Source organism: Cetorhinus maximus, chromosome 5, assembly GCF_964194155.1.
Source record: "Cetorhinus maximus chromosome 5, sCetMax3.hap1.1, whole genome shotgun sequence".
Lineage (NCBI taxonomy): Eukaryota > Metazoa > Chordata > Chondrichthyes > Lamniformes > Cetorhinidae > Cetorhinus > Cetorhinus maximus.
The window spans coordinates 136,053,309-136,078,582 of NC_135883.1; the positions used below are offsets into that span (position 1 = coordinate 136,053,309).

General features: G+C 41.1%; 1 protein-coding gene across 1 annotated transcript in view; it reads left to right on the forward strand.

The window, feature by feature from the left end:
- The first annotated feature begins 10,540 nt into the window (after window positions 1-10,540).
- LOC144680933 (protein lin-28 homolog B-like) overlaps window positions 10,541-25,274 on the forward strand; it is a 212,726-nt gene continuing 197,992 nt past the window's right edge. Inside the window, exons 1-2 of the mRNA XM_078542492.1 lie at window positions 10,541-10,550; window positions 11,409-11,590. Of these exons, the coding sequence (XP_078398618.1) occupies window positions 10,541-10,550; window positions 11,409-11,590 (192 nt within the window). The remainder of the gene's footprint in view (window positions 10,551-11,408; window positions 11,591-25,274) is intronic.

Below are 25,274 nucleotides of genomic sequence, written 5' to 3' on the forward strand. Positions count from 1 at the left end.
TTCTCTTCCTGCTCCCCCACTGTTACCTCTGGTACACCCCACCCTACCCTCCCCTGGGATCTATCCTTAGTCCCTCCTCTTTCTCATCTAACTGCCGCCCCTCAGTGACATCATCCAAAAACATAACGTCAGTTTCCACATGAATACTGACAACACCCAGCTCTACCTCAGGACCACCTCTCTCAATTCTTCTATTGTTTTAAAAAAATCAGACTGCTCGTCTAACATCCAGTACTGGGTGAGCAGAAATTTCTTCCTTGTGAATGTGGGGAAGACTGAAGCTAATGAATTTGGTCCCCACCACAAACTCTGCTGTCTAGCTGCCAGCTCCCACCCTCCCTCCCCCAGGTAAATGTCTGAGGCTCTCCGCAACCTTACTTCACATTTGACCCCAAGGTGAGCATCCGGTCACATATTCACACCATAACTAAGACCACTTTTTTTTCATTTACTGTAATATCATTGGACTTTGCTCCTGCCTCAGCTCATCTGCTGCTGAAACCCTCATCCACACCTTTGTCACTTTTAGTCTTGACTATTCTATTGAGAGCTCCTGGCTGGTCTCCCATGTTCTTCCCTCTGAAAACTTGATGTCATCCAAAACTCTGGTGCCCATGTCCTTATTCACACCAAGTTCCATTCAACCATCATCCCTGAGGTCATTGTCCTACATTGGCTCCTGGTTTTAAAATTCCCACCCTGGTTTTCAACTTCCTCCAAGACCTTGCCCCTCTGGATCTCTGTAATTTCCTCCAGCCCCTCAACCCTCGAGATATCAGCCTCTTAATTCTTGCCTCTTAAGCATCCCTGACTTTAAACACTCAACCATTGATGTTCCTACCTTTAGCTGTTTGGACCCTAAGCTCTGGAATTCCCTCCCTACACCTCTTCACCTTGCTTTCCTGCTTTGACACTTCTTAAAGCCCCACCTCTTTGATCAAGCCTTTGGTCATTTGTCCTAATATCTCCATGTGGCTTGGTGTCATTTGTTTTGCTTTATAAGGAATCACCTTTGGACGTTTTATTACATCAAAGGTGCTATATAAATATGTTATTGTGTTTACCTTCCATGATGAATGTTTTAATGCATTGTATTTACTGTGTTAAAAGTGTTATAAATGGAAGTTGTACCGGTTTATTGAAAGATAAGAAAATTTGTCTGTTGCCTGTGATAATGAGATGTTCAGCATTTCACACAGTATGCAGGACACGAATCTGTATCCTTGTGGGGAAAAAACGTTTGGATCAAACATTTAACTGAGACGACAAAATCGCTAACGGGGAGATTAAGCAAAAGTCGGTAGTAAATACATTTTTAAAATCAAAATATAAAGCAATTTCTTGTCCCCGCGAGAAATAGTGTGTTATTTCTAATATCTTGTTTTGAAACCTGATTTTTGTCTCGGTTGTAAACAGAAAGTGATCATTGTGGGGAAAATTCATGGTCACTGCGGAGATGAAGGCTTATGATACAAGGAAGAGGCAACAGTGTACATTCTAGGCACTGGACATTTTACAGCAGCTCCGGTTAACAGTTCACAAAGTTAGGAAATGTTTATAGGGACACGATTACCAAGTTGATTCTGCAGTTTAGAGCCGTGATAAACTCGGATCACTTTCCAGACCGAACTAATCGTCAATCCATTTCCCAGATGCTCGGCAGCTCCCGCTATGAATGAAACTGTTGGGAGTTTCGAAGTGGCCGCCCACAATGAATGAATGCTTTTCATTCAAGACAGATTCGCCGCGTACAGCACAGACGGACATCACCAGTTACTTTTTATACAGTTTAGCCGCCAAGTCAAATAATTATGCTTTACGTTGGGTGTCGTTGTTGGACATTAAATTCTTAAAATTAGTGAAATTTACCTACTCCAACCGATGATACTAAAATCCACATATAATGAACTGCGACATGTAATGGGTTCCAACAAAATGTGAAATCCGTTCTTCGTATAACTGCAAATGGCCATTAGAGTTGTTATATAAATCGAAGTTATTGCTGCGATCCCATAGGCAGTCTGAGGTTGTGTAGAAGTATTTTATTAAACATTCGCGACATGAAATCAATATTAAACCCGACGGGCTTTGTAACCCTCCAAGGACAGCTTCTTATGGGAGGGGGAGCGGGTCAGAGAGACCCGGAAAGTGAGCAGCCAAATTAAGGCGGATGTCTTGGTTTAATACAGGTAAAGGATCTTACCCTTCACGGAATTAAGACAACGAGAAATTGGCAAAAAAATAAACCCGGTATTGCCGTGTTTATCAGGTTATTTTTGTTAACCCCAAGTTAGAATCTTTAACCAAGCAGGCTATCGGCAGATGCTGCACTGGGTATTAATTTGTAAAACTCCCAGGAACCGTCCTGGGAACGATACTCTCGGTGCAAGGTTCCTGATGTTCAATAATTTCCCCCCCCCAAGGAAACCTGAGCACAGGCCGAATAGCCGGCCGGCCTCCTCCCTCTCTTGGGTATTCCTGGGAAGCTGCACAGTCTGATACCGTCATCGAAAGTCCAGTAAGAAAAGGAAACGAGCGAGTTAATGCAGTGTAATTTGGTGTTACAGGTGACACCAAACCCTCACGTCCATTGCACATGTTTGTCGGCCTCTGTCTTCCATTCAAGGAGCTGCTCGGTTTGGGTCATCCGTGTACCTTTTTGGAGGTTTGTTTTTATTCGCCAGAATGGTGCGTGGTGATAACTGGTTCAAGCCCGGTCCTGCAGGTGAAGGACGAGTCCTTGGCGTTGCCAAGCTCACGGTTTAGAACTCCCGTAAACTCAATTCAAGAAAACGTGAAGTATGAATTCAAAACCGTGCAGTCTAGGCAGGTTCGGTTAACTGAACTCCTCACTGAATGGGCCGTGACAGTCAAACAAACTGATGTCTTTTTCCTCTCTCTTTCTCTCCGAACCCATCCCTGACCGTCCGCTCCCCCGCAGTCTACAAACAAATGGCAATTGTGACACCCATGAGGGTCAGTGTTTGAAGTAACATTTCAGATGCGGTTCGTTTCAAACCCATGTCTCAGCGAAATCTAAATGCAGCAGAGGGCCAGATTGCGGGATAATGGTTGGGTCGGGGAAAATCTATCATTGCCTGCATGCTCTAAGTAAACGGGTCGAAGGCTGACGCGGAGAGCAAGAAATAATCGGAAGTAATCCACGGTAGTCTGCTGCTGCAGGAATAAAATGCGGCGAGCGAGCTTTCCTCACGGCGCTCCGCTGCGCCGACCCAGGCGACGATCCGACGAAATTCTCAAGTTCCTGCTGCGGAGATAATTTTCCCCAACAGAATTAATCTTTTACAAAAACAGAAACAGAAATACCTGGAAAAACTCAGCAGGTCTGGCAGCATCGGTGGAGAAGAGCAAAGTTGACGTTTCGAGTCCTCATGACCCTTCAACAGAACTAAGTAAAAATAGGAAGGGGGTGAAATATAAGCTGGTTTAAGGTGGTGGTGGGGGGCGGGGGGGTTGAATTATTCTTTTATCCGGGGAGTTAGTTGAGGGACAGATGCTGGGATCCAGAATTACATTTTCTACTTTCAATCCATATCGCACTGATTCCGACAAATTGGTAGTCCCCCCCCCCCACCCCCCAAGCCACGGTTTCCAGGTGCCAGTTTGGAAGTTGAATCATGCCTGGCCTGTGTCCTCGGGGGTTCAACCTTACACTGCAGCTACCTTCTCCGGCCCATTCCCCAAGTGTGATCCGCAGACCGGGGTTATACTGCTGGTTACTATGTCCAGATGGCGCAAAAGGTCAGGCACAAAGGAGTAAGAATGTTTCCTCGGGGGTTGGTGGGGGTGTGCAGATATCCTCTTCCTGGGACATTCATTGCTCCGGAACCAATATAAATATCCCATGCACGTTTTTCGAAGTTTCCACCTGGCCCCTGTACCAAATATCAACACGACAGCTCATGTTACACGAGAAAGACGCTAGTGTTAGGAAAATAGATCGGAATTGTTGGTGTAAAGGACAAGTTAACGGGAATACACTGAAACCATAAGTGACATATGTTTTAGCTTCTTGAGTTCATGTGTAAACCATATTGGAAACCTTGTGTTTATATTGGCTATTTAATTACAGTTTTGTACATGGTGTGTGTCACTGGGGTATGAGGCGTTGTAAATTGACATGGATAAACTGCAACCTAGCGCCCACAGTCCAGAGTTCCGTCTCGCTGAAACGAAGGACACTGTGGCTGGTCTTTACACTTGCCCTCAGTATTGTTCTCATCGATATGGAGCTCCCCCCAGTTTGCTGTTTCGGCCTGTTCACTGGGTCATTTCTTCATCAGGCCAACGTGCCCGAAAAGGGCAGCATGGAGGCCGGCTTGTAATCACCGTACGGCGTGATGTGGGAGGCGTTTTATGCAATTCGCTCTGGATTCGGCTCAAATAAAAGAAGAAATCGCAAAACGTTTACCAACTTTGTTCTAAACCGTGATGTGAATGCTACATCACTGATCTTAAATGATCGTTATTTTACAGTGGCTTTGTGCTCTAGGGATCCGAGTTTCAACATTGGAAACTGCGAGATTTGAAGGTCAGAAGCACTAACTGTACGGTACGATCAAGCCAGTGTGGTATTGAGTAAAACAGAGGTGTTAATTTATACCCAGTATATCAATAATTCATCACTTCCTGACAAGAGTCCTGATTTTAATGGGATCCACACTGTATGTCAAATAAAGTTGTATTTGATTTTCCTCTGGCAGTTTTCAATATAAAAAATACACTTTTATGCGCTTATCACTGCCCTAAAGGTAGAATCATCAAACAGCCACCTAACATCGAACAAACAACATACCACCTGAGTGAATTCGCGCTTTATTTAAACACAGGCGTACAACTTTTATTTCGATGAAACGAAATCTGTTGTCTTGACCCACAATTTTAAAGCCTCGTCGGCTTCTCGTGACGTTTGGAGGGGGGTGGGGGGGTGGGGGGAAGGAAATCAAGGAATTCCGGAGCGGGATCGCCACCTATCTGATCGCACTAAAACTGGCACTGAGTTACACTGAAAACGTGTAACTGTGGACTCGCCCCACGCCCATCACTGCAAACAAACCCGAACAAGTCTGATGGCAAACGGTGTGCCGAGCCGCTGCAGGCGCCTCGATATCACGAAAGGTTGATCAGGTCCTTTTGACTCCCCTTCCACCACCACCACCCCACCCCCACCCCGGCCACCCCCCCGATCCCATTTTAAAAACGAACACAACCATCACTTTTCACTTGGCATCTTTTGTTAAACTCCCTCAAACGACGATTCCAAACTTGCTTTCCCGAGACCCACTGGGATATGTTACAATCTCAATTTTTGGTTCGGGCTGAGGAGGTCGGGAGCAATTCCTCGTCCGTATGCTTGAAACAAACGTTCATGTTTAATCCATGACCAACCATCAATGGGCAGTGCAGTGGCGGCTTAGATCTCAGATTTCTCATTTCGAACCTATGGTGGCAGATAGGAATTTTACTTGGGCTTTCTCAACAATAAGTGGGCCACCCAAGCCTTATCCACCTGGCAAAATTTTAATACGAACTTAAATAGGGAAACCTGTAAACATGGCTGACGTATTATACACAAAATATAGAAATCCTGCTCTTATCTTTCGAGTCTGCAAGTAAAGATGGCGACAAACCTAGAGCTGGTGGACCCATGGTGTCCATTATCCGAATGACTTGAGATTTCAAATGGGAAATTCCATATTCAGTGGACATTACGGTGAGAAATGAACAACTCTCCGCCGACACACCACAGTCGGGGCTGTGCACGAATATGGTGCCGCCAGTTTTGGAATCGCATTGCAATCAGTGGGTCACCTCACTGAATACAACTGCCCTATCTCTCCATTTCTACTGGCACCCCCACGATTCAAGCGAGGAGCGCGGGTTTCGGTGGAGCCCACCAAATCAATTTATGAATGAGTTCCACGCATCGACGCCAGGCCTTGGCGTGTGCACACTGATGAAAGATAGGTCACTGATCGATGTAGTCTTTTCAGAATTCATGAATATTGCGGTTAATGTTGTTGTTGTTTGCTCATGTACGGTTCCTGATCAACCGAGTGTTGGCTTGCTACAGGGGTCTCCGGCTCCTGCGAGCTGGCCAATAATGAATGTGCGGTGCTCAGGTCCGGCTGCTATAAGGAATTTACCCACCCCCCCAAAAAAAAGCCTAGCTTGGAAGAATTTCCGCTGCAAGAGTCACCGGCGTTAACAGCTAGTTTCTGCTGAATAAAGGGCACCTCAACCCCTTGTCCAGTTCCCTCAAAAGACAGCTCCATGTACCGGGGGGGGGAGAAGGGGGTGGGGGGGGTTTGAAAAGCAAAGCATCTTTCGCACAGGAGATGGCAGGGGAAGTTGCTGCAGGCCCTCTTTCTCACGTGGAGAGCGGGGGGAGGAGAGTCTATCGTCCATCAGCCCCCCTGTTAACTTTCGGGGGGGGGGGGGGGGGGATATAAAACAAAATATTGACACAATAGTCATGCTCCTCACGTCACGCATTCAGCTGGTCTTCAGGGGGAGACCCGTTTTGAAAGGACTCGTTCCGGCTTAATTAGCAACACTAATGAATCACTTGTTAACATCGACTGATGACTCAATGCCGCGCTTTGAGACTTTTTTTTTAATAATTCGAGTTTAGCGGTTAGACATTCCTAACGTAACTTTTCTTAAATTATGACAATAATTGAAACAAATCCCCCCCACGCGTGTATTTCGATCATATTATGCAAATATATTTCCGAAATAGAACGTCAATATTTCTATCTATACTTTTATAAATATGTTTCTTTGAAACTTTCGCTTAAACCGAGAATGTAGCAATCCTAACGAAATGCCTACAAATACACATGTTGGGTGTTGCTGAGATTAAATCTGCATATGTGTCTTCCCAAATTCGGAAAGTATCCTCATTGAATGATTAAATGCCAGGGTACTTCAGGGTTATTAGATGTATCAGCATTTTTAAAAATACATATTTTACACACTGTCTTTGGGTGTCCTTGGCTCACTCGTAACTGAATCATTAGGTGGTAGGTTGAAGCCCCACTCCAGAGGTTTGAGCATGTCCTCTAAACTGACACTCCAATGCAGTACTGAGGGAGTGCTGCACTGCCCCAGCTGCCTCCCTCTGGATTAACCACTCCAGGGTCTATTTTGAAGAAGAGCAGGGGCGTTCTCCCTGGTTCTCTGGTCAATATTCGTTCCTCGACCAACACCACTAAAGCAGATTATCTGGTTATTATCTCCCTGATGTCTGAGAGTGCTGGATGGGGGGCGGGCAGGGGGCTTTTCTGCATCACGGCAAGTGCCCACCCTTCAAAAGTGTTCTGTTAGCTTTAAAGCGCGTTGGGGCTTCCCGAGGTCAGGAAAGATGCTTTATAAATGCTATTTCTTTATGTATCTCGAATGGCACAAGACGCAATTTAGAATAGAAAGTACACGTGCGAAAATATTGAAACGCGGAGTAGGTTTCTTTAACACGAAAAAAAAAACCTAAATCTGATCTGGCGACTTAGCTTTTGGAGTTTAATTGTGTCCACAATGTTGAGTGCGGTAGAGGGAGAGAAAATCAACATTTTCCCATTCTCATCAGAACCTTAGAAATGCGATGCTAACTAGTCAAAGCAAACTTGCACTGACAGGCCAGTTCTAAAATGTAAAGTTTTAGCTGTATGCGTGTGTGTTTGGGGGCGAAACATTTTAGCGCGAATTCGAACTTATCTTCGAGTTGGATCTTTCAGGGAAAGGCACCAGTCCGTGCGAATTGGGAAATAAAGACTTAAAAAGCTATTTTCCAGCAAACACAGTAATGCGCCCTGGGAAACTTGGTTAAATTCCCCAAGCTGTCTTTTTTTTTTGTACTTTCTTTTCTTTACAAAGAACAACTTAGCTGATTCTTTCTGAATGGGCTAAAGCTGGAATGTGGGCTACCCAACTGACCAAAGCTATACCTTTGCATGACTTGAAAGGCTGGTGTCCTCTCACAGGATATGAATGACTCGATAACATCTGACACCAGTGACCACTCTGCTGACCCGATCTTAATTCTCCTAATACGAGGAATAGCCTGAAACAGCCACTTCTGTCGGCCGGAGTCAGAGGACCAAGTATTAAAGGAGAAATTGGGATAAATGAGCGGTGCTTGTTATAACTGAGTTTCTCCATTTGCATTTGGGTGTTGGGGGCTCATTTATGAGTATGGGAAGCTAGTGAAAACTTACCACCCTTTTCCCCCTTTTAAAAAAAACTATACGGTAGTTTTGTTAACGGGGACTTGAAGAATCTCAGGAATTTAGAAGTATCCTTAACTCGTCCGAGGTGCGCGTCACAATTCGAGACAGTTCACATAGTTACTACACGAATAAATTGATTAAAACTAAGACAACACATGCACCCCCGCCCCCCCCCCCCCCCCATACTATTGGGCGTCCGCAAAGAAACGGATGCCTTTCAACTGGATGTACTTACAGCTTTTAAGAAGACAGCTATACATATATGTGGTAACAATGGGACTTTGGGGCTTTTGTTGGGTGCGTGTGTTTTCGTACGAAAACAATCTCTGCCAAAATGAACGGCCATTTGTAAAACGTGTAGGAGGTTTTTAAAAAAAAATTTGATGTTTTTTTTAAATGTAATCGATGGACTGGTACAAAGCAGCGCTGGCGAGAAACAGAGTGATCACAGAGCCAACAAAACTCAACCATTTTAGGTCGGCTTGGGGATTGGACCTCAACTCACGCTCTGTTGAAATAACCTATAGGAAATTTACGGTTGAAGACTTCAAAGGAATTTCAGGACAGAGCTTCGACTTTGGTTGCTTTCTTTCTCTCTCTCTCTCACTCACTCTCTCTCTCCCCCACCTCCTCCAAACCGTTTTTCTTTTTAAAAAAAAATGTCCCACACCGCTGGCAAAGATTGACCAGCAACACACTTTGGGGACAAAAGCGTAGAGGTACGAAAACAAATTTTGCTTTTGAGACGCTGGATGTTAGAGCAGCAAACAAACCATTTAAGTGCAAACTGCCCCTTACAATTGGTCAGACTGGTTGGCGCCGACGCGTCAGGCCAGTTTTTTGGAGCAAAACGCATGGTAGCCGACAATGCATGGCCAGCAATGTAAAATCGGCCAACCTTCCCCCTCCTCTTCACCTCAGATAGGACGTTTTACACAGCCCGCCTTTTTCCCTGTCTTATTCCGGAGAGCCTTGCACCTTCCTCCAGCAGGCTCCCAATGTTAAGGTATTACAAAATGACAACAGAGGCACTGAACCAAATACTTGACCTTTGAACCCCTTCGGAGGGGAATTTCCTTTCAACCAAAAGTGAGGGGAAAGTCGCATGTGGGAGAACAGTAATCATCTTTAGTGCTAAACCCTCGTGTTGGAGGCCTTGCGGTCCCCAGGTACACGTGTCCTACAGGAGAACAATGCTAACACACTTGGAAAAAAAGGCACCGGCTTCTCTGTTGTTGCACCCGTCGCTGGCACCCTCTCCCTAAAATAAAGGCATCATGTACGGCTTGCGTGGTTCATGAACCGTTTTATAGTTTAAACGGAGATCATTTGAAAATGACATCTTAAATTCGGATGATACCACCTTGCTTGTGGCGGGGAGGGGGGAGAAAGGCGGCAAACAACCGTGTTCCGATGAAAGATGAAACTATTTAATTATCTTTGTGAAATCTTTGATTTCTTTTAGGCGAAGGTTTTCCCTGAATGTGACTAAAATGAAACAACGTAGCCCGCAGTCCAAGGCCCTTTTTGCACATTTTTTCTTTAAAAAACAGCTGCCCTTTCTATACTGAGCCTAATATATTGGTATGGGGATATTACATTCAAGGAAGTCTCTCCACTGCTTTAATTGCGCACAAATTATTTACATATTTCGCCAAATATACCGGATTTTTTTGCTGGCGAGTATTTACTGTCGCTATTTCTTGAAGAGATCGTCACAGCGTTAGCGGACTCTCTATAATCGTGTTTATCATAATAGTCGATCTGCGATTAGTTTATATATATATATGTGTGTGTGTGTGTTTATGTATTTGGGTTGTGTAGGTTTCCGACAGAAAGCGGAACAACGGGAGGAGGGACGCTGTAGCTTTAAGTCTATGGAGCTGACCGGCTCGTCAAAAATGTCGGACAAATTAGCTGGATAAAAAAAAACTGGATGATTTTTTTTGTGGTGGGGGTGGGGGTGGGGGGCGGTGTGGAATCATCGATTATTGCGGTGACAGGTTAGAGGAGAGGCCGATTGGCTCTGTTCTGCCTCTCTAAAGACTGCGATGTGTAATTAGCGGCAAGAAAGCATGTAATTGACGAGTCACGTGTGTGCCAGGGCCAGGAAAAAGGAGGGGGGGTGGGTGGGGGCTAACGAGGGAAAGCACGTTAGACCATGCGAGCATTGGCGATTGCTAAATTTTTGATCCCTCAATCCTATGACGCTAGATTGATGCAGAAGATTACCCATTCCGAGGAAAAAGTTCTCATCGGGCGGGTTTGGACACAGGGGCCTGTGTGACAACATGGCCGAAGGTTTACTTTTTTTCTCTTTTTTTAACAAAAAAATCCTTTTTGTTTGTTTGCATACTTTTTTTTAAGAGATCGCAGAGGGAGCTTTTCCAAACCTATTGTTATAGATCTCCCAAAAAATGTATGTACCCGCCCCCCCCCAACCTCCCCCCCATTTATTCACAACTTCAAAGGTTTTCTGAAGGGCTATTGTGTGGACTTGGTGTGCGATTCAGCACAGTTCCCCCCCCGCCCCCCCAACCTCTCTCTCTCTCTCTCTCTCTCTCACACAGTTTGTGTGTGTGTGTGGAAGGCAACACTACACCTGCCCCTTAAGTTTGATTGGAGTACAGTTAACGCACGTTGGATGCTACCGTGGTTCTCTTCAGTATCATACGAACCTTATTTTAGTGGAACATTATTTTTTTTTTTAAAAGCTCTCGCGATCGACGCTGTTGAATGTTGATTACGATTTGCGGAAAGAGTGGAGGAAGAAAAAGCCGGGCTTGTGTGATAGTGGTTTCTGCGGGAGATGGGCTCCGTTTTAAACCAGCCGCATTCCAGTTACGTACGGTTTTGCTAATCTCAATTTGCTGCTCCAAACATGGAGTAAAAGGAGCAATCTGGGCACATGGATCCAGATCGACATTGCAAGGGCTTTTCCACATCGGCTTCAGCCAGTGTCCTTAGCAGTGCGAAGTGCTTTCTCCGCGCCCCCCAACTCCCCCCCCCCCCCCCCACCCCCCCCAAAGAAGCTTATTTTTAAATGTACTTTGTTAATGTTTTCTCCCTTTTTCTAACGTCAGATAATTTGAACATTTTTTTTCCCCTCTCTCTCTCTCTCTCTCTCCCCTGTGTGTGTGTATGTGTGCAACTGTCCAGGAGGGGCGGGTAAAGGTGCTGGAGACGAAAAAGGAAAACTGACAGAGAAAGAAGAATCTCAAATCCAGCAGGGAGCAGGCCACTGTAAATGGTTCAACGTTAGAATGGGATTCGGATTTATCTCCATGACCTCTCGGGAAGGTACCCCCTTGGAAACACCAGTGGATGTTTTCGTACATCAAGTAAGTTTGCATAATTCCGCCTATTTCATTCATAATTTTTTTTTAAAATGTTTTACCTTTTGGTGGGGGTTGGGGGGGGGGGGGGTGAGGGGGGAGGGAGGGGGGTTGTTTGTAGAAAAAAAAGTTAAAAGTTCCATTGCAAAAGCTGCCACTTGCACATGCGATTGGTGTAAACTGGGATGCTGGGACTGTGCACGGGATGAGCTGGAGCCGGCTCCCACCGCGCGCATAATTTTAAACCGATGCGAGCAAAGGGTTTGTTTTTAATGTTGCTCTCGCCAATCTTGAGCGATGTAAGCTCTGCTGGGAAGGAGATGCCGAGGCGAAAGGGGTTGGAAACGTTTTCATGAGTATGCGTGACAGAATAATTTTGTACAAAACGCCGGTCACTCTGCAGCCAAGGCAGGCGATAGCTCTTTAAAAAGCGACGGAGAAAGTCTGCGGAATGAATGAAGTTAAAAGGGAAAAGGCACACGCTTTGCCAATTGGCGTGCTCTGCCGGTGCAAATATCAAAATAACGATCTGCTTGTCAAGGTCAGAGGTGAAACCCGGAAATGCTAGGCTCAGACTGTTGTAGGTTTTAAATGGGGAAGGATTGAGGGAGGCGGATATTGTAATACGCAGTCCCCTTTCCGAAGACTCAAATCTTTCAAAGCACGACTGTTTAACGGCATATCCTTGTAAGTCTGGGGGAGTGAAAGAGAAATTCCCATTTTTTTTTTGCATCGCTTTATCGTGTGACGATTGACCTCGGAAGATTTCTGGAGGAGTAGTTTATATTAAAGGAAACTTGAATCATTGCAACAGCATGTAGAACTGTGCGAGGTGTCCGTCCACTGTTGCATCGATGAGTGATTTCTTAAAATAGAATTAGATACACAGAAAGATATACATGTGGGACTGGATACACTTGGCAGCACCCCCACCCCCCCCCCTCCCTCCCTCACAGTTGGTCGATCTAAAGGTGTAAAATATCATTTTTTTGGGGGTGGGGGGGAGGCGAAGAGAATCGAACTCGTAACTGGGTTGTGGCCACATCGCGCTTTCTGCCCTTGAGTTGTCCCTGGTCTTCTAGCGGTCTCTTCCCATGTTTGGCAATCTGTCTGCATTTGGAAATTCTTATTTCTTCAACCTCCCCCCCCCCCATCTGCCTTGTTCTCTAAACCTTTCTTGGGTCGTTAAGTAGGGGTTTACGACCTCGTAAGATTGCTTTATAGACGTATACAGCGACGACAACAGAGGGAAGGGTTTTCGGTTGAACTACTAGCACCCTTCTGCTACTGTAGCATGGATCGTTCAGAACTGTTGCCACCGATAGAAGCAGGCTGAAATCCCGATGAAAGTCTTACTTAGGTTAATGGTTTCTTCTCCAATTTAATCACAGCGCGTAAAATTAGCATTTATTTAAAAAAAAGATCTTTGTCTGCTTCTCGCCCAGGCACAGCGTGTGTTTTGTGTTTATTGGAATGGCTCAACCATGTTTGAATGGAAAGCTCGCGGTTTATAAGACAGCAAATCGCTTTTTGCAGGCATGTAATTATTTGTTGGCAATGATTTGAATCATTATTATAAATATAAAAGTAACTAAGGATTCGACTCCGATATTACCATCTTTCTGGTTATGCTGCCCATGTATTTTAAGCGTTGTGTTTCCCTCGCCATGTGTTCCAATGGACTTTAGTTGGAATTTGTTGCACGTGTTCAGTAAATTAAATAAGTTCCACTAATGAGAGTGTTCTGTGAATTTATATTTATCTGCTTGCCCTTTGAGATGGATAACGCAATGCAATTTACATTTTTACAAGTGCATTAAGAGCATCCACTTGTTCAGACAATTCTGTGATGGTGTAAAACAAAAGTGCATCGTTTATGCCACTTGGTAATTGTCATTACTGTAAGGCTTCTGTTGAGCTATCATTTTGTATTCTTGGGCATTTATTCCACATTAGAGTGATCGAAAGGGGCAGTTTTTAAAAGCATAGTTACATTTTCGAATTAGGAACTGTTTAATGCATCTTGATAGTTTCAAAGGAAAAATCACATTTAGGAATTTTAAGTTATCCCCCTTAACAAATGTTTCTTCATGAAAATTAAATAACTCCTAGTTCTGGACACCCATTTGTGCAACCATCTTTCACAACACTTAACCGAATCTATAACCAACAAATCACGTGTAGTTAGTTAGACCTTGTGTTCATATCTTAAAATTGATGGGAGTAAAATAATGCATTATTTATGTGAATTTCTCAAATGCACTATAAACTAGAAAAGGAGATGAGGAATGGGGTGTTGCACTGAAAGTCACCTATTACATAAAACTGTATTTTAAAATATAAATTGTTTCACAACCCGCATTAGTTAAAAAAAAGCTATTGTAAGAGGTAAACAGCCAGAAAAAATCTCAGCTGCATGTATTGTGGTGTAGCTGCAACGATTTGTATTTCTTTGGCACATCCCTAATTATTATGGTCATAAACACAAATTAGTCTAAAGTAATCCATGTAAACCCGGTTTGCTTATGTTCATTCTCACTTAAGTTGTGTGGATGAACCAGATTTTGCTTTTGAACATTTACTTTATACACTTGTTCTGCTCTTGCTCAAGGTTTGATGTTAAAACTTGCATTATTTCTAGGAACTGGTCTAGAAAGGGGAATGGACCAACTATTTATCAAAAGCTTTTAATGTTCGTAGTAGCTGTCTTTAAAATCATGTACTGATATTTGGCTTTTTCTTTTTTAAAAAAACTTAACATTTTTTAGTATTTTGCTGTTAGGGCATAAAGAATGATTAAATTTATTTGTGCATTGAATAAGTATGCTGAAATATAACTGAATGAAACCTACAGAAATAAGCTTCCAAGAAGCATTCAAATGCAGAAAAATAAGGTGTAGTCACAACTTGCCAAAATGTATTTTAACTTGAGTTATTTTTCAACTTTTCAAATCTACATTTAAAGGTTATTAATCCGCCTTGAAGGATGCTAACATAATGCCTTGATAATATGCAAATATGACATGAAGCACAAAGAGAGATGTTCCTTAAAATAAAAGCAAGAAACATGATACAAAATTTGGCTGCGAAACAACATTTCATACATCCATTATTTCTAAATATGTTAATAAGATAAACAAAACAATTGGTTTAAAATGTAATAATGGAAACATCCATTTCAGATACCTAGTTTTCCATTACTAACTACTTTCCAATTTAACTTCCTGCCCCTCCTTTCTCAGCCCCTGAAGGCATTGACCCCTTGCTGTGGTATGGATCCTGTGGTGCAAGGGACCCTCTGATGTCTCACCAAAATGACTATTGCACTTGTTTAGACATAGAGAGCCAACAGGCTAAACAACAATGGAAGACATCATAGCCGACTCCACACCTGTTCTCCCAAAAGCAGAACTCCAGCAGGGGTTATTGGATAGTGATGAGGAATGAGACAATTTTCTCTGTGCTCTTCAACATTACCTTTCAACCAAAAGGTTGCTTAGGCCATTTCCAGCACTATCCTAGCTGACATAAACTAATCCAGCTCAGCCCAAGAAAGAGAATTCTAAAAATAGAATTTGGCTATTTCCAACAATTCTGCAATATTACAGTGTAATATTGAATGCAACAAGTAAATACTGATAATTTAGCAGCACCCTTTAAAATATAACAAGGAATGTATAATCAAATATGATGTACAAAGGATCTTAATACTGTAAATGATTACATTTTATCGGCCAGTCTTTAGTATATTTATATAATCTCTGATGACTCTTATATTTGTTTTTTTACATTTGATTATCATTTTTATTGTATAAATATTGTAAGTTATGAAATAAGATAATTGACCAGATAATTGACCTGTGAGTGAGCTATCTGTGAGTGAACTAGTAATAGATTATTTCGAGCTTTGTCATACTTGGAGATGTTTAAAATATTATCTGGCTAACCACAACATATTCATAACATGTAGTAATTAAACTAGAAAATAAATTTTAAGGGCTTACTTTTTAAAATTCTTCAATCTGTTGAATCATTTGTGATGTGACATGGCCACAGAGAGATCTTTCCACTGGTATTTCTATATAAGTCATAGAAATGTAAATATTTGAATTTGGTGCATTAATGTTGAGACATGTGGCTCTCTCACTTCAGTAATATATAAGCATGGATCATGACCTACTTAATTCAGTTTAAAGCCAATAATTGACAAAACCAAGAAATGCAGAGATCTATAAAGAGCACCACTGTTTCACAATGTAGTAAAGGTTTGTACACAATGATTAATTTTCATTTTGCTGCAGCTCCTGATGTTGATAAATTTGATTAAATTGTTTAAAACCTCAAATGTGACTATGCTGAATTCTAAAACATACCAAATGTGCTTTTGTTTTCAAAAAGAAAAATTAATTGTGTGATCATTAGTTAACTCAAATTTGCATTAATTATAAGGATTGATTTTACATCTCAATGTGTAAAAAATGAGGGCATTTTATGTTTTTAAAAAACCTGAAAGATTACATTTCTAATTTACCCATTTATTTCCTATAATTTTACTAAGAAATGGAAAATTAATCACAGATTTATTGGTAGTGTTGCTGAATGTGCGTTACTACTGGTTTTGGTATGGCAGATTTTTGCGTTAATACTGGTATGGCAGATTTGTGCGTTACTACTAGTTTTGGCATATTGATTTTTTTGTGTGTGCGCAGAACATTGGTCCTTCTGTGTTGCCTTAACACTGGTGGTTTTTGTAAGATAAACTACAGGAAACTGTAAATCACAATTTAATTTGTAGATCTGGCATAGTCAGCTCATAAAATGTCATATTTTGCAATGACGTTTTGATAACTGTTATTTGATCAGCACAGTCAGCTGTTTGAATATGTGTAAACTGCTTCTAAAAATATTGAATTTGTAAATCTGTTTAGCCATCTCAAAAACTGTTAGTCATTTTTATTGGATGTAGTCTTTTGTGGAAATTAACATTGCTAGTGGGGAAAAGATAAATCGAGCTGCGTATATTTTGGCATACCTTGAATCTTTTGTCCATTTTTAAAGTAATATTCTGAAGCATTTAAATTTGGATAAATTACTATCAGAGCAAGAAAGCACAACGATATGATCTTAAATGTGATGTTTTAAGCCTATAAATAATGCTTTTAAATATGAAAATGCATAACTGGGGAGGGGGAGCAGTATGTACCTGAAATAAAAATTGTCAATGGCTGTGAATTGAACTAAATTAAGTGCAGATTTTTGAAACCTTGAATAATAATATGATCTGTCCATCTGCAGCACTTGTTTCCAATACAGTGTGTGGACAATCTGATGGCCTTAAAACAGATTATTGAGTCACTGTCTAAAAATGCAAGAAAATATATCCCTACAGACAGAATGTTTAGTGCGTGCATATCTCCCATATTTGAAACAAGTTCACATGATTCATTATTGTTGCTTAAATTGTTCTTTTTTCCTCTCCTTTTGGTTGAAGACATTTGCGTCTATGCCTCTTCTATTTTAAAGCTGTTTTTCGACTATTTAGAAATGAAATGCTGCTTGGTCATTAGTTTAAAGCTTTGTTCTCAGGGTTTTCTATTTACCTAAAACAAATGAAGCTTCAGTTCATTGCATGTAAACCCTGGTTCAGGAAGATCCTGTGAAGCTTTCAAAGTAGATGCAATTTAACTTAATGTCTTATTTATCAGAAAAGACTTGTTACACTAAATTCTTTTTTATATAGAATGTTGTACATAAAACATATATCAAGCTCTTGAAAGATTAACTTGGTTCTACTTAAAAGTTGCAAGCATTTGGGGAATGCCATTTTTTTTTAGAAAGTATGTTTAACTGATCCTGGATCAGATCTGGTTGACACTATCATTCTTTGAAGATCTGGGCATTTGGCTTCCCACAGAGCATCCAACTAAACTGTCAGCCTCCTTTGATGAGATAAAATGGATAAAGCTCCCATGCTGATAAGACATTTGGAGCTGTTCCTGTCATAAAATGATTTAAATATTTGCTCTACACTTTGTCAAAGGTCTAGCTTTGTTGAGTATTTGCATATGTTAATTGTGTTCTGTTAACACAGGCTCCGTGGTGCTTCTTCAACCCTCTCTTTTGATTGTGGTCCTTTTTGGCTTAAAGTTATTCATTGTTTTAAATGCCTTTCTTCACAGGTAGTCACAATCTTGAAAAAAAAGTTCCATTTAAATTCGGGCAACATGAAACATTTTCATGTTAAAGATCCTGAAAATGTTTACTAACCTTTTAACATTTTATAAGTGCCCATTTGACAGTATTTAACAACATCAATCACAACTGTAGTGCAGAGAAATTGCCTGCATTTTTAAATGCATTTTAATTCCTATTTTCTTCAATTGAGACATACTATTTAAGAATGAAGTGTTATTACTCAGACTCGACCACCTGAGCATTTTGTTGCACAGTTAAAGTTGTCCCTCGAAAGGTAACTGATAGACAACATAAAATGATACCTTGATGTACAAGTTGTAGGCCATTATTAGTAGCTTCTGTACTCGCAAATAACCCCAAAATATTTTAAGATGAAAGCAAAATACCATGGAAGCTAGAATTCTGAAACAAAAATAGAAAATGCCGGAAAAGCTCCTCAGATCTGCCAGCATCTGTGGAGAGACAAATGGAGTCAACATGTTTTGAGTCGATGACTCTTCTTCAGAAATGTTAATACTCTTTCTCTCTCCACCGATGCTGCCAGACCTGATGAGTTTTTCCAGCATTTCATTTTTGTTCCAAAATATTCTAGTTTATAGCTGTAGTGACATAGCAAATCATTTTCTGTAATGCTCATCATAATTTTAAAAATAGTTTGATATCCTTTTCTAATGAGGCTCTCTATCCAATTTGTTTCTGTGCTGCATTATGTATGTATCATTCACTAGAACACACACCTAAACATATAAGGTACAAAATGGTCAGCTCCTACAAAGCATTTTATAATGAGGGAACAACGTGTTTTCATTGTAAGTATAGTTGCATTTGCCTTTATATGCAAGATTTTAACAGCAGGATGTTGGGTTCTCCTGATGGAAACATTCAACATCAATAACAAATTCAAGCTTTGCTGGCAGCTACCCCCCAAAACTTGCTCCACCTTGAAACGTGGTTTACTGGAGTGTTTCTTTTAATGACAAATGCAGTAAGAATATTGAATGCAAATGTAGAGATGTTATTAACGATGCTTCACCACTACCTCGCTGAGTATCTCAATCACGCAGACTAAGAACATCACAGGTTAGATCCCAAGTCTATGCTGAGATAACTAATGGGGCTCTGCCCTGACTGCTTTTTGGATCAGCTTATTAATATAACCCCTGTAACCACTGCTGGAAAGCCACATTGCAGGCACATAGATTTGGAGTGCTGTTCAAGTGGACAATAAACGCTAACATGGATTGCTTGTGCTGCAAGATCTGTTTTGTGTTGTAATTTCTATGAATGGATATAGGTGAGGAGGGCACAATTGGTCTTGGCTGTGATCAAATATTCTACTTATGCTCATTATTCAAGCATGAATAATGGTGACTGGGCGATCCATGTCAATTGAGCTGTACTCCAGCTTGTCAATGATTCCAAAAGAACTGTGGGGAAGAAATAAACAAGAATTTTTTTTGAACTTCGAAGGTATGGGGAGAACTGAAAGTATTTAGTAAGATTTTCTACATGATGTTAGTGAAAATAGTCAATTTTTGCAAGGAAAATTCAATCTAAATTTGTCATTGGGAGCAAGGCAATAATATATATTAAGAAATATATTAAGAAATAATATATTTCTCATATAAAAAATAAGAGCAGAATTAGACCATATTGGCTTAAGAGTCTGCTCTGCCATTCAATAAGATCATGGCTGATCAAATCATGGCCTCAACTCCACGTTCCTGCCTGTTCCCCATAATCCTTGACTCCCTTCTATTTCAAAAGTTTGTCGTATCTCAACCTTAAAAAGTATTCAATGATCCAGCTTCCACATCTCTCTGGGGAAGAGAATCCCAAAGATTCATGAGCCTCTGAGAGAAGAAATTCATCCTCATCTTCATCTTAAATGGGCGATCCCTTATTCTGGAAGTGTGCTCTCTAGTTCTTGACTCCCTCATGAAAGGAAATACCCTCTCATTATCTACCCTGTCAAACTCCCTCCATATATGTTTCAATAATCACCATCTCTCATTCTTTTAAACTCCATTGAATATAAAACCAATCTAGTCAAGCTTTGCTCATAAGACAATCCCATCAACATAGTGAACCTTCTTGGAACTGCCTCCAATGCAGGTATATCCCTGCCTAAATAAGGTGACCAGAATTGTATGCAGTACACTTCGGAGTGGTCTCAAACATTCCCCTGTATCATTGTGGTAATGCTTACCCGCTTCTATACTCCATCTTCCTTACAATAAAGACCAACATTCTACTGCCTTCCTATTCACTTGCTGTACCTGCATGCTAACTTTTTGTGATTCATGTCCAAGGACACCTAGATCCCTCTATACTGCAGAATTCTGTAGTCTCTATTTAAATAATAGTTTGTATTTCTATTCTTCCCACCAAAGTGGATATCTTCTTGTTTTCCCACGTTATATAATATATGCCAATATTTTGCACACTCACTTAACCTAGTTATATCCCTTTGTAGAATCTGTATTTCCTCCTCACAGCTTGCTTTCCTACATAATTTTTTGTGTCAGCAAGTTTGGCTGCAAGACACTTGATCCCTTCAATTAACTCATTAATACGAGACTCGTGGAGTCATTTACGGCACCGAAGCAGGCCATTAGGCCCATCGAGTCCATGCCCGTTCTCTACAGAAAAATCCAGTCAGTCCCAATCCCCAGCTCGCTCTTGGTAGAGGTGGCCAATACAGGTTTATTTCCTTCAAGTGTCCATCCAGTTTACTTTTGAAATCATTGATTGTTTCAGCTTCCACCACCCCCATGGGCAGAGTGTTCCAGGTCATTATCACTCGATACAGAAAAAAGCTCTTCCACACATTGCCCCTGCATCAGTTGCCCAACACCTTATATCTGTGTTCCCAAGTTCTTGTACTATTAGCTAGGTGGAACAGTATTTTTCCTTGTCTAGCTTATCCAAACCTGTCATAATATTGTACACTTGAGTAAAAACTCCCCATAATATCCTTCTTTTCAAAGGAGAAAACCCCAAATATTGAAGGCCCTAGCATTGATTCCTGTGGACCCCATAGTTTGCCATCCTGAACATGACCTATTTGTCTTCATTCTCTGTTTTCCTGTTAGTTGGCCATCCTCTATCCATGCTAATAGATTGCCCAACACCTTTGAATGTTTGCATTGCTTAGTAATCTTTTATGTGGCACATTATCAAAAGCCTTTTGGAAATCCAAATACGCTACGTTTCCTGGTTACCCTTTATTCACCCAGCTCATTACACCCTCAAAGAACTATAATAAATTTGTCAGGCATGATTTCTCATGATTACTTGATTGTATGGTGATTTTATAAATGTTCTGCCATTGGTTCCTTAATTATGGATTCCAGCACTTTCCCAATGACTTTTAGGCTAGCTGACCTAAATATTTCCAGTTTATGTAAAGATGGAAAATGCTGGAAATACTCAGCAGGTCAGGCAGCATCAATGGAGAGAGAAACAGAGTTAACATTTCAGATCGAGGACCTTTCATCAGAACTTTTGCGTATTTCCAGTATTTTCTGTTTATATTTCAGATTCGCAGCATCCGTATTCTTTTGGTTCTGTATCATTTCCTATTTTCTAGCTTCCTTTTTTATATAGGGGCTTTGCATTTGCAGTGTTCCAGTCTACTGGGACCTTTCCAGAATCTAAGGAATTTTGGAAGATTACAACCAATGCATCCACTCTCTCTGCAGCCACTTCTTTTAAGACCCTACAATACAGCCCCTCGGGCTCAGAGGGCTTGTTAGCCTTTGTCCCATAAGTTTGCCTGGTAGTATTTGTGATAGTTGTTTTACATTTCCTCCCTTTTCCCCCCTCATTTTCTATTATTATCGGGATGAGTTTGGTGTCTTCCACTGAACAGGCCAACTTTATACATTCATGATTGAATTTTGACACATTTTATTGTTCATTGATAATTTTAAATTTTATTTTTGAAAATTTTCAAACCTTATTTAAATAATAACCAGATATATAAGATTTAGTTCTTAAATTGTCATCAGTTGCTCTTCGATTTGTACATGACATCTACTCAGGGTCTTGAGTTTCTGCCATGGTTCTTCCTGTGACTGAGCAGGCCAAATTTTTGACCCACTGATCTTTGTCCTGAAGAGGACTGCTCAAGTCACGGATGCTGTTGTCCAATGCCACCTCTGTCTCAACAGTGGTGTTCAGCGATCTTAATGCATCTGCCACCTATGTGCAGATTCTTGAATGGGGACTTACCAATCCTCCATCACCAATGGATTTTGCAGATGGAGCCTGCTAGAAGCCTTTGATGGTGCCCCTGGTTCCCCATGTTTAAGCATTGTCTACACAATCTGGACTGCACTTTGTCTGACAACCAACACCCTGCTCCCCTGCCCACCAACCTTGGTGCAAGGAAACCCTGTTGGCATCAGGCAAGGAATCATTGGAATGCACAAGCCTTTCCACCATGCCAAATGGCGATCCACAGTGTGACTTTTACATAGTATTTGCAAGATAATAGTTGACTTTAGAAGCAATTGGGTAAGTCTCAGGCTGCACTAATATTCTTTTCGCCACCAGTAGCAAGTTGTATAACTTGACTGATAACGAAATGCTACAGCAGAGCAGTGAACAGTAAATGACAAACAATTTTCTTCATTAGATGAAAACATCACACCAAGGCTGTGAAGAGTAAAGGGAAATCAAATGAACTGGGAAGAAGTATTGAGGTGATGTTGAGCTTGTGTTTTAAAAGCCTGAAGATTGTGGAGGGAGGAAGGGGGGACTGAGAGATAAAAGGAGTTCCATGGCTTTTGAGTTTATGGGAAAGAGTGAAATGCAAATCTTAATTTCAACACAGGCATGTTAGAGTTAGAAGAAGAAGGAGAAATATGTAAGACAGTATCTTAAAAAGGAACTTAGAAGGAACATGAGTGGCTTACTTAATGGACCACAAATCATTGTGATATTGACATAAATGACACGGTATTTTGCAATAAGAGGGAGAGGAGAGAAAGGTATCTGGAACAAAAAAGAAAACCAATCTTCTTGGAGGATGTCTCTACAAAGCCACCTTTGCAGATAAAATGTCATTTTACGCAGTAAATGAATTAATAAGCATGAATGGGCAATAGATAATGGCTCAGTGTATTTGAATATAAGTTGGAACACAAGCAATCATTTTCTTTCTCAAGCTGGTAATAGAGGGCCCTTATTCCTTAAGAGACTTTGAGAATTGAAGAATCATTACTCTGTTATATTCAAACTTGTTGGTCTCCCCAATTTCATGATCCCCGATGGGCCAAAGGGCCTGCTTCTGCACTGTATAACTCTATGACTAGCTAAGTTTAGCGTACTAATGCCTTGTACCATCCAGTTCCCTCTTAAAATAAGAATCGGCAATCAAACCTAACTACAGAATATTCTGCCTTGAAATTATGGCTGCTCTTTATTACCGGCTGTTTCCCAATGGGTAAAGTAGTGAGTGGCTGACCTATCCAAACTAAAATGGGTGGAAGATTGATCTTTAGTCTGTATGGAATTAGCTGATTCCAGCCAGAACAACCTCCCTTAGCTTTGGATCATAATCCAAGGACCCCTGCTGGAAAATATCTACATAGGTACCAAGGGGAGGATCAGACTTGCTGTGATGTCCTCCAAAAATGGAGTGCCTTTCTGTATCTTTCTGAATTAGCCATTCTTTGAGTGTGAGCCCAGACAATGCATGTTGGTGGGATATTCAACCACAGGAGGATATTATCTGACTTTGTCTCTCGACTGATGTCCACACAAACGAACTTCCAAACAGGGTTATTGAATTGCAGTAGGGAACAGGAACACAGGCTCTTTTTATTTTTGCCTCCCATCTCTAACAAGACCAGGGGTCAAACCTGGGTTCTTGCTTAGTGCTTAAGTCCAACCATTCATGATCCTAACTTGCTGAGCCATTGAAAGCACAGGTGATACTTTTTTAAACAATGATTTCACTGCCTTCTCATTTTTCTTCAGTTGATTTACCCAAGATTATACATTAATCAATATGTACATCATGTATACCCTGGTGATTTTCTTGAAATTTACAATAAGTCTTTTACCATGTACTGTCTTTAAAAACAACATTTAATGCAACTGCAGTATCTTATAAAGAACAGCTACTTCAAACTGTCGTGTATTAATCCATTCAGTTCTGACATCAGATACTAAAGAGATGGATCAGATCACGAATTAGCAGAGTGTCCTCAAAAATATCATTTACCTGAAAGAGAAGAACAGAAAAGTTAAGGCCAAGCAGCTGAGTAGATTTGGTAGCATGTAAACTTAATATTAAAAGTGTTTACCACAAGTCCATATGTCATGGAAAGTCAGGATAAAGTTAACTTCCCTTGAAGTGCTTGCATCAGCGATGTTGCAGGTGGGAGGTATGGGAATCTAGAGCTTATTAAACTCCACCTAGTGGTGGCAGTATGTGGCAGAAAGCACGATAATTGCAATGCAAATGGAGTGTGCAACACACAATTTTAATATTACCTGTATAGCAATTTTAATGTTACAGATCTTATAACTTTTATGTTAAAGCCCTGTTAATTCTGATTTACATTTGTTCCCATTTTTTTTATTCGTTCATGGGATGTGGGCATCGCTGGCTAGGCCAGCATTTATTGCCCACCCCTAATTGCCTTTGTACAGGGGACATTTACATGTCAACCAGGTTGGTGTGGACCTGAGTCACATGTAGGCCAGACCAGGTATGGACAGCAGATTTCTTTCTCTAAAGGACATTGGTGAACCAGATGGGTTTTTATGACAATCGGCAATAATTTTGTTGTCACCATCAGACTTTTAATATCAGATTTTTATTGAATTCAAATGCCACCATCTGCCATGGTGGGATTCGAACCTGGGCCCCCAAAGCATTACCCTGGGTCTCTGGAATACTAGTCCAGTGACAATATGATCTCCCCCATGCAGGTCAACTAAATCATGATATGATGTAAGCCCTATTTAACACATTTCTGACTGATTTGCTACAAATTTATAGAAATCTTTTAGCCATAAAGAACTGGTATCAAAAGATAATTCAGCAGCAATGACAAATGAATGGCAGAACACTTCAGAGGCTTGAGTTTCAAAAATCTAGGCCGATATTTCAGCACAGTACAAAGGGAATGCTCAAGGAACCAGAATTAAAGGAGCACCAATATCTCGGAGGGTTGTAAGGCTTGAGGAGATTACAGAGATAGAGAGGGGCATTGTTGGTGCTGCAGTCTTTCAGCTGAGGTGTTGAGTCATAGTCCCATCTAATCTCTCAAATGGATGGCCCAAGGTTCTGCTGTGTGCGAACTAGCTTCTGTGTATCCTACATTACAGCCATGGCTATACTTTAAAAGTACCTCATTGTGCTTAAAGAGTTTTCAGTCAAATTGAGATTGTGAAAGGTGCTGAAATTGCAAGTTATTTTCTTTTTGTTTGGTATCAATAGGGAGACAAATTAATGCATACCAGCTGCAGTAGAATA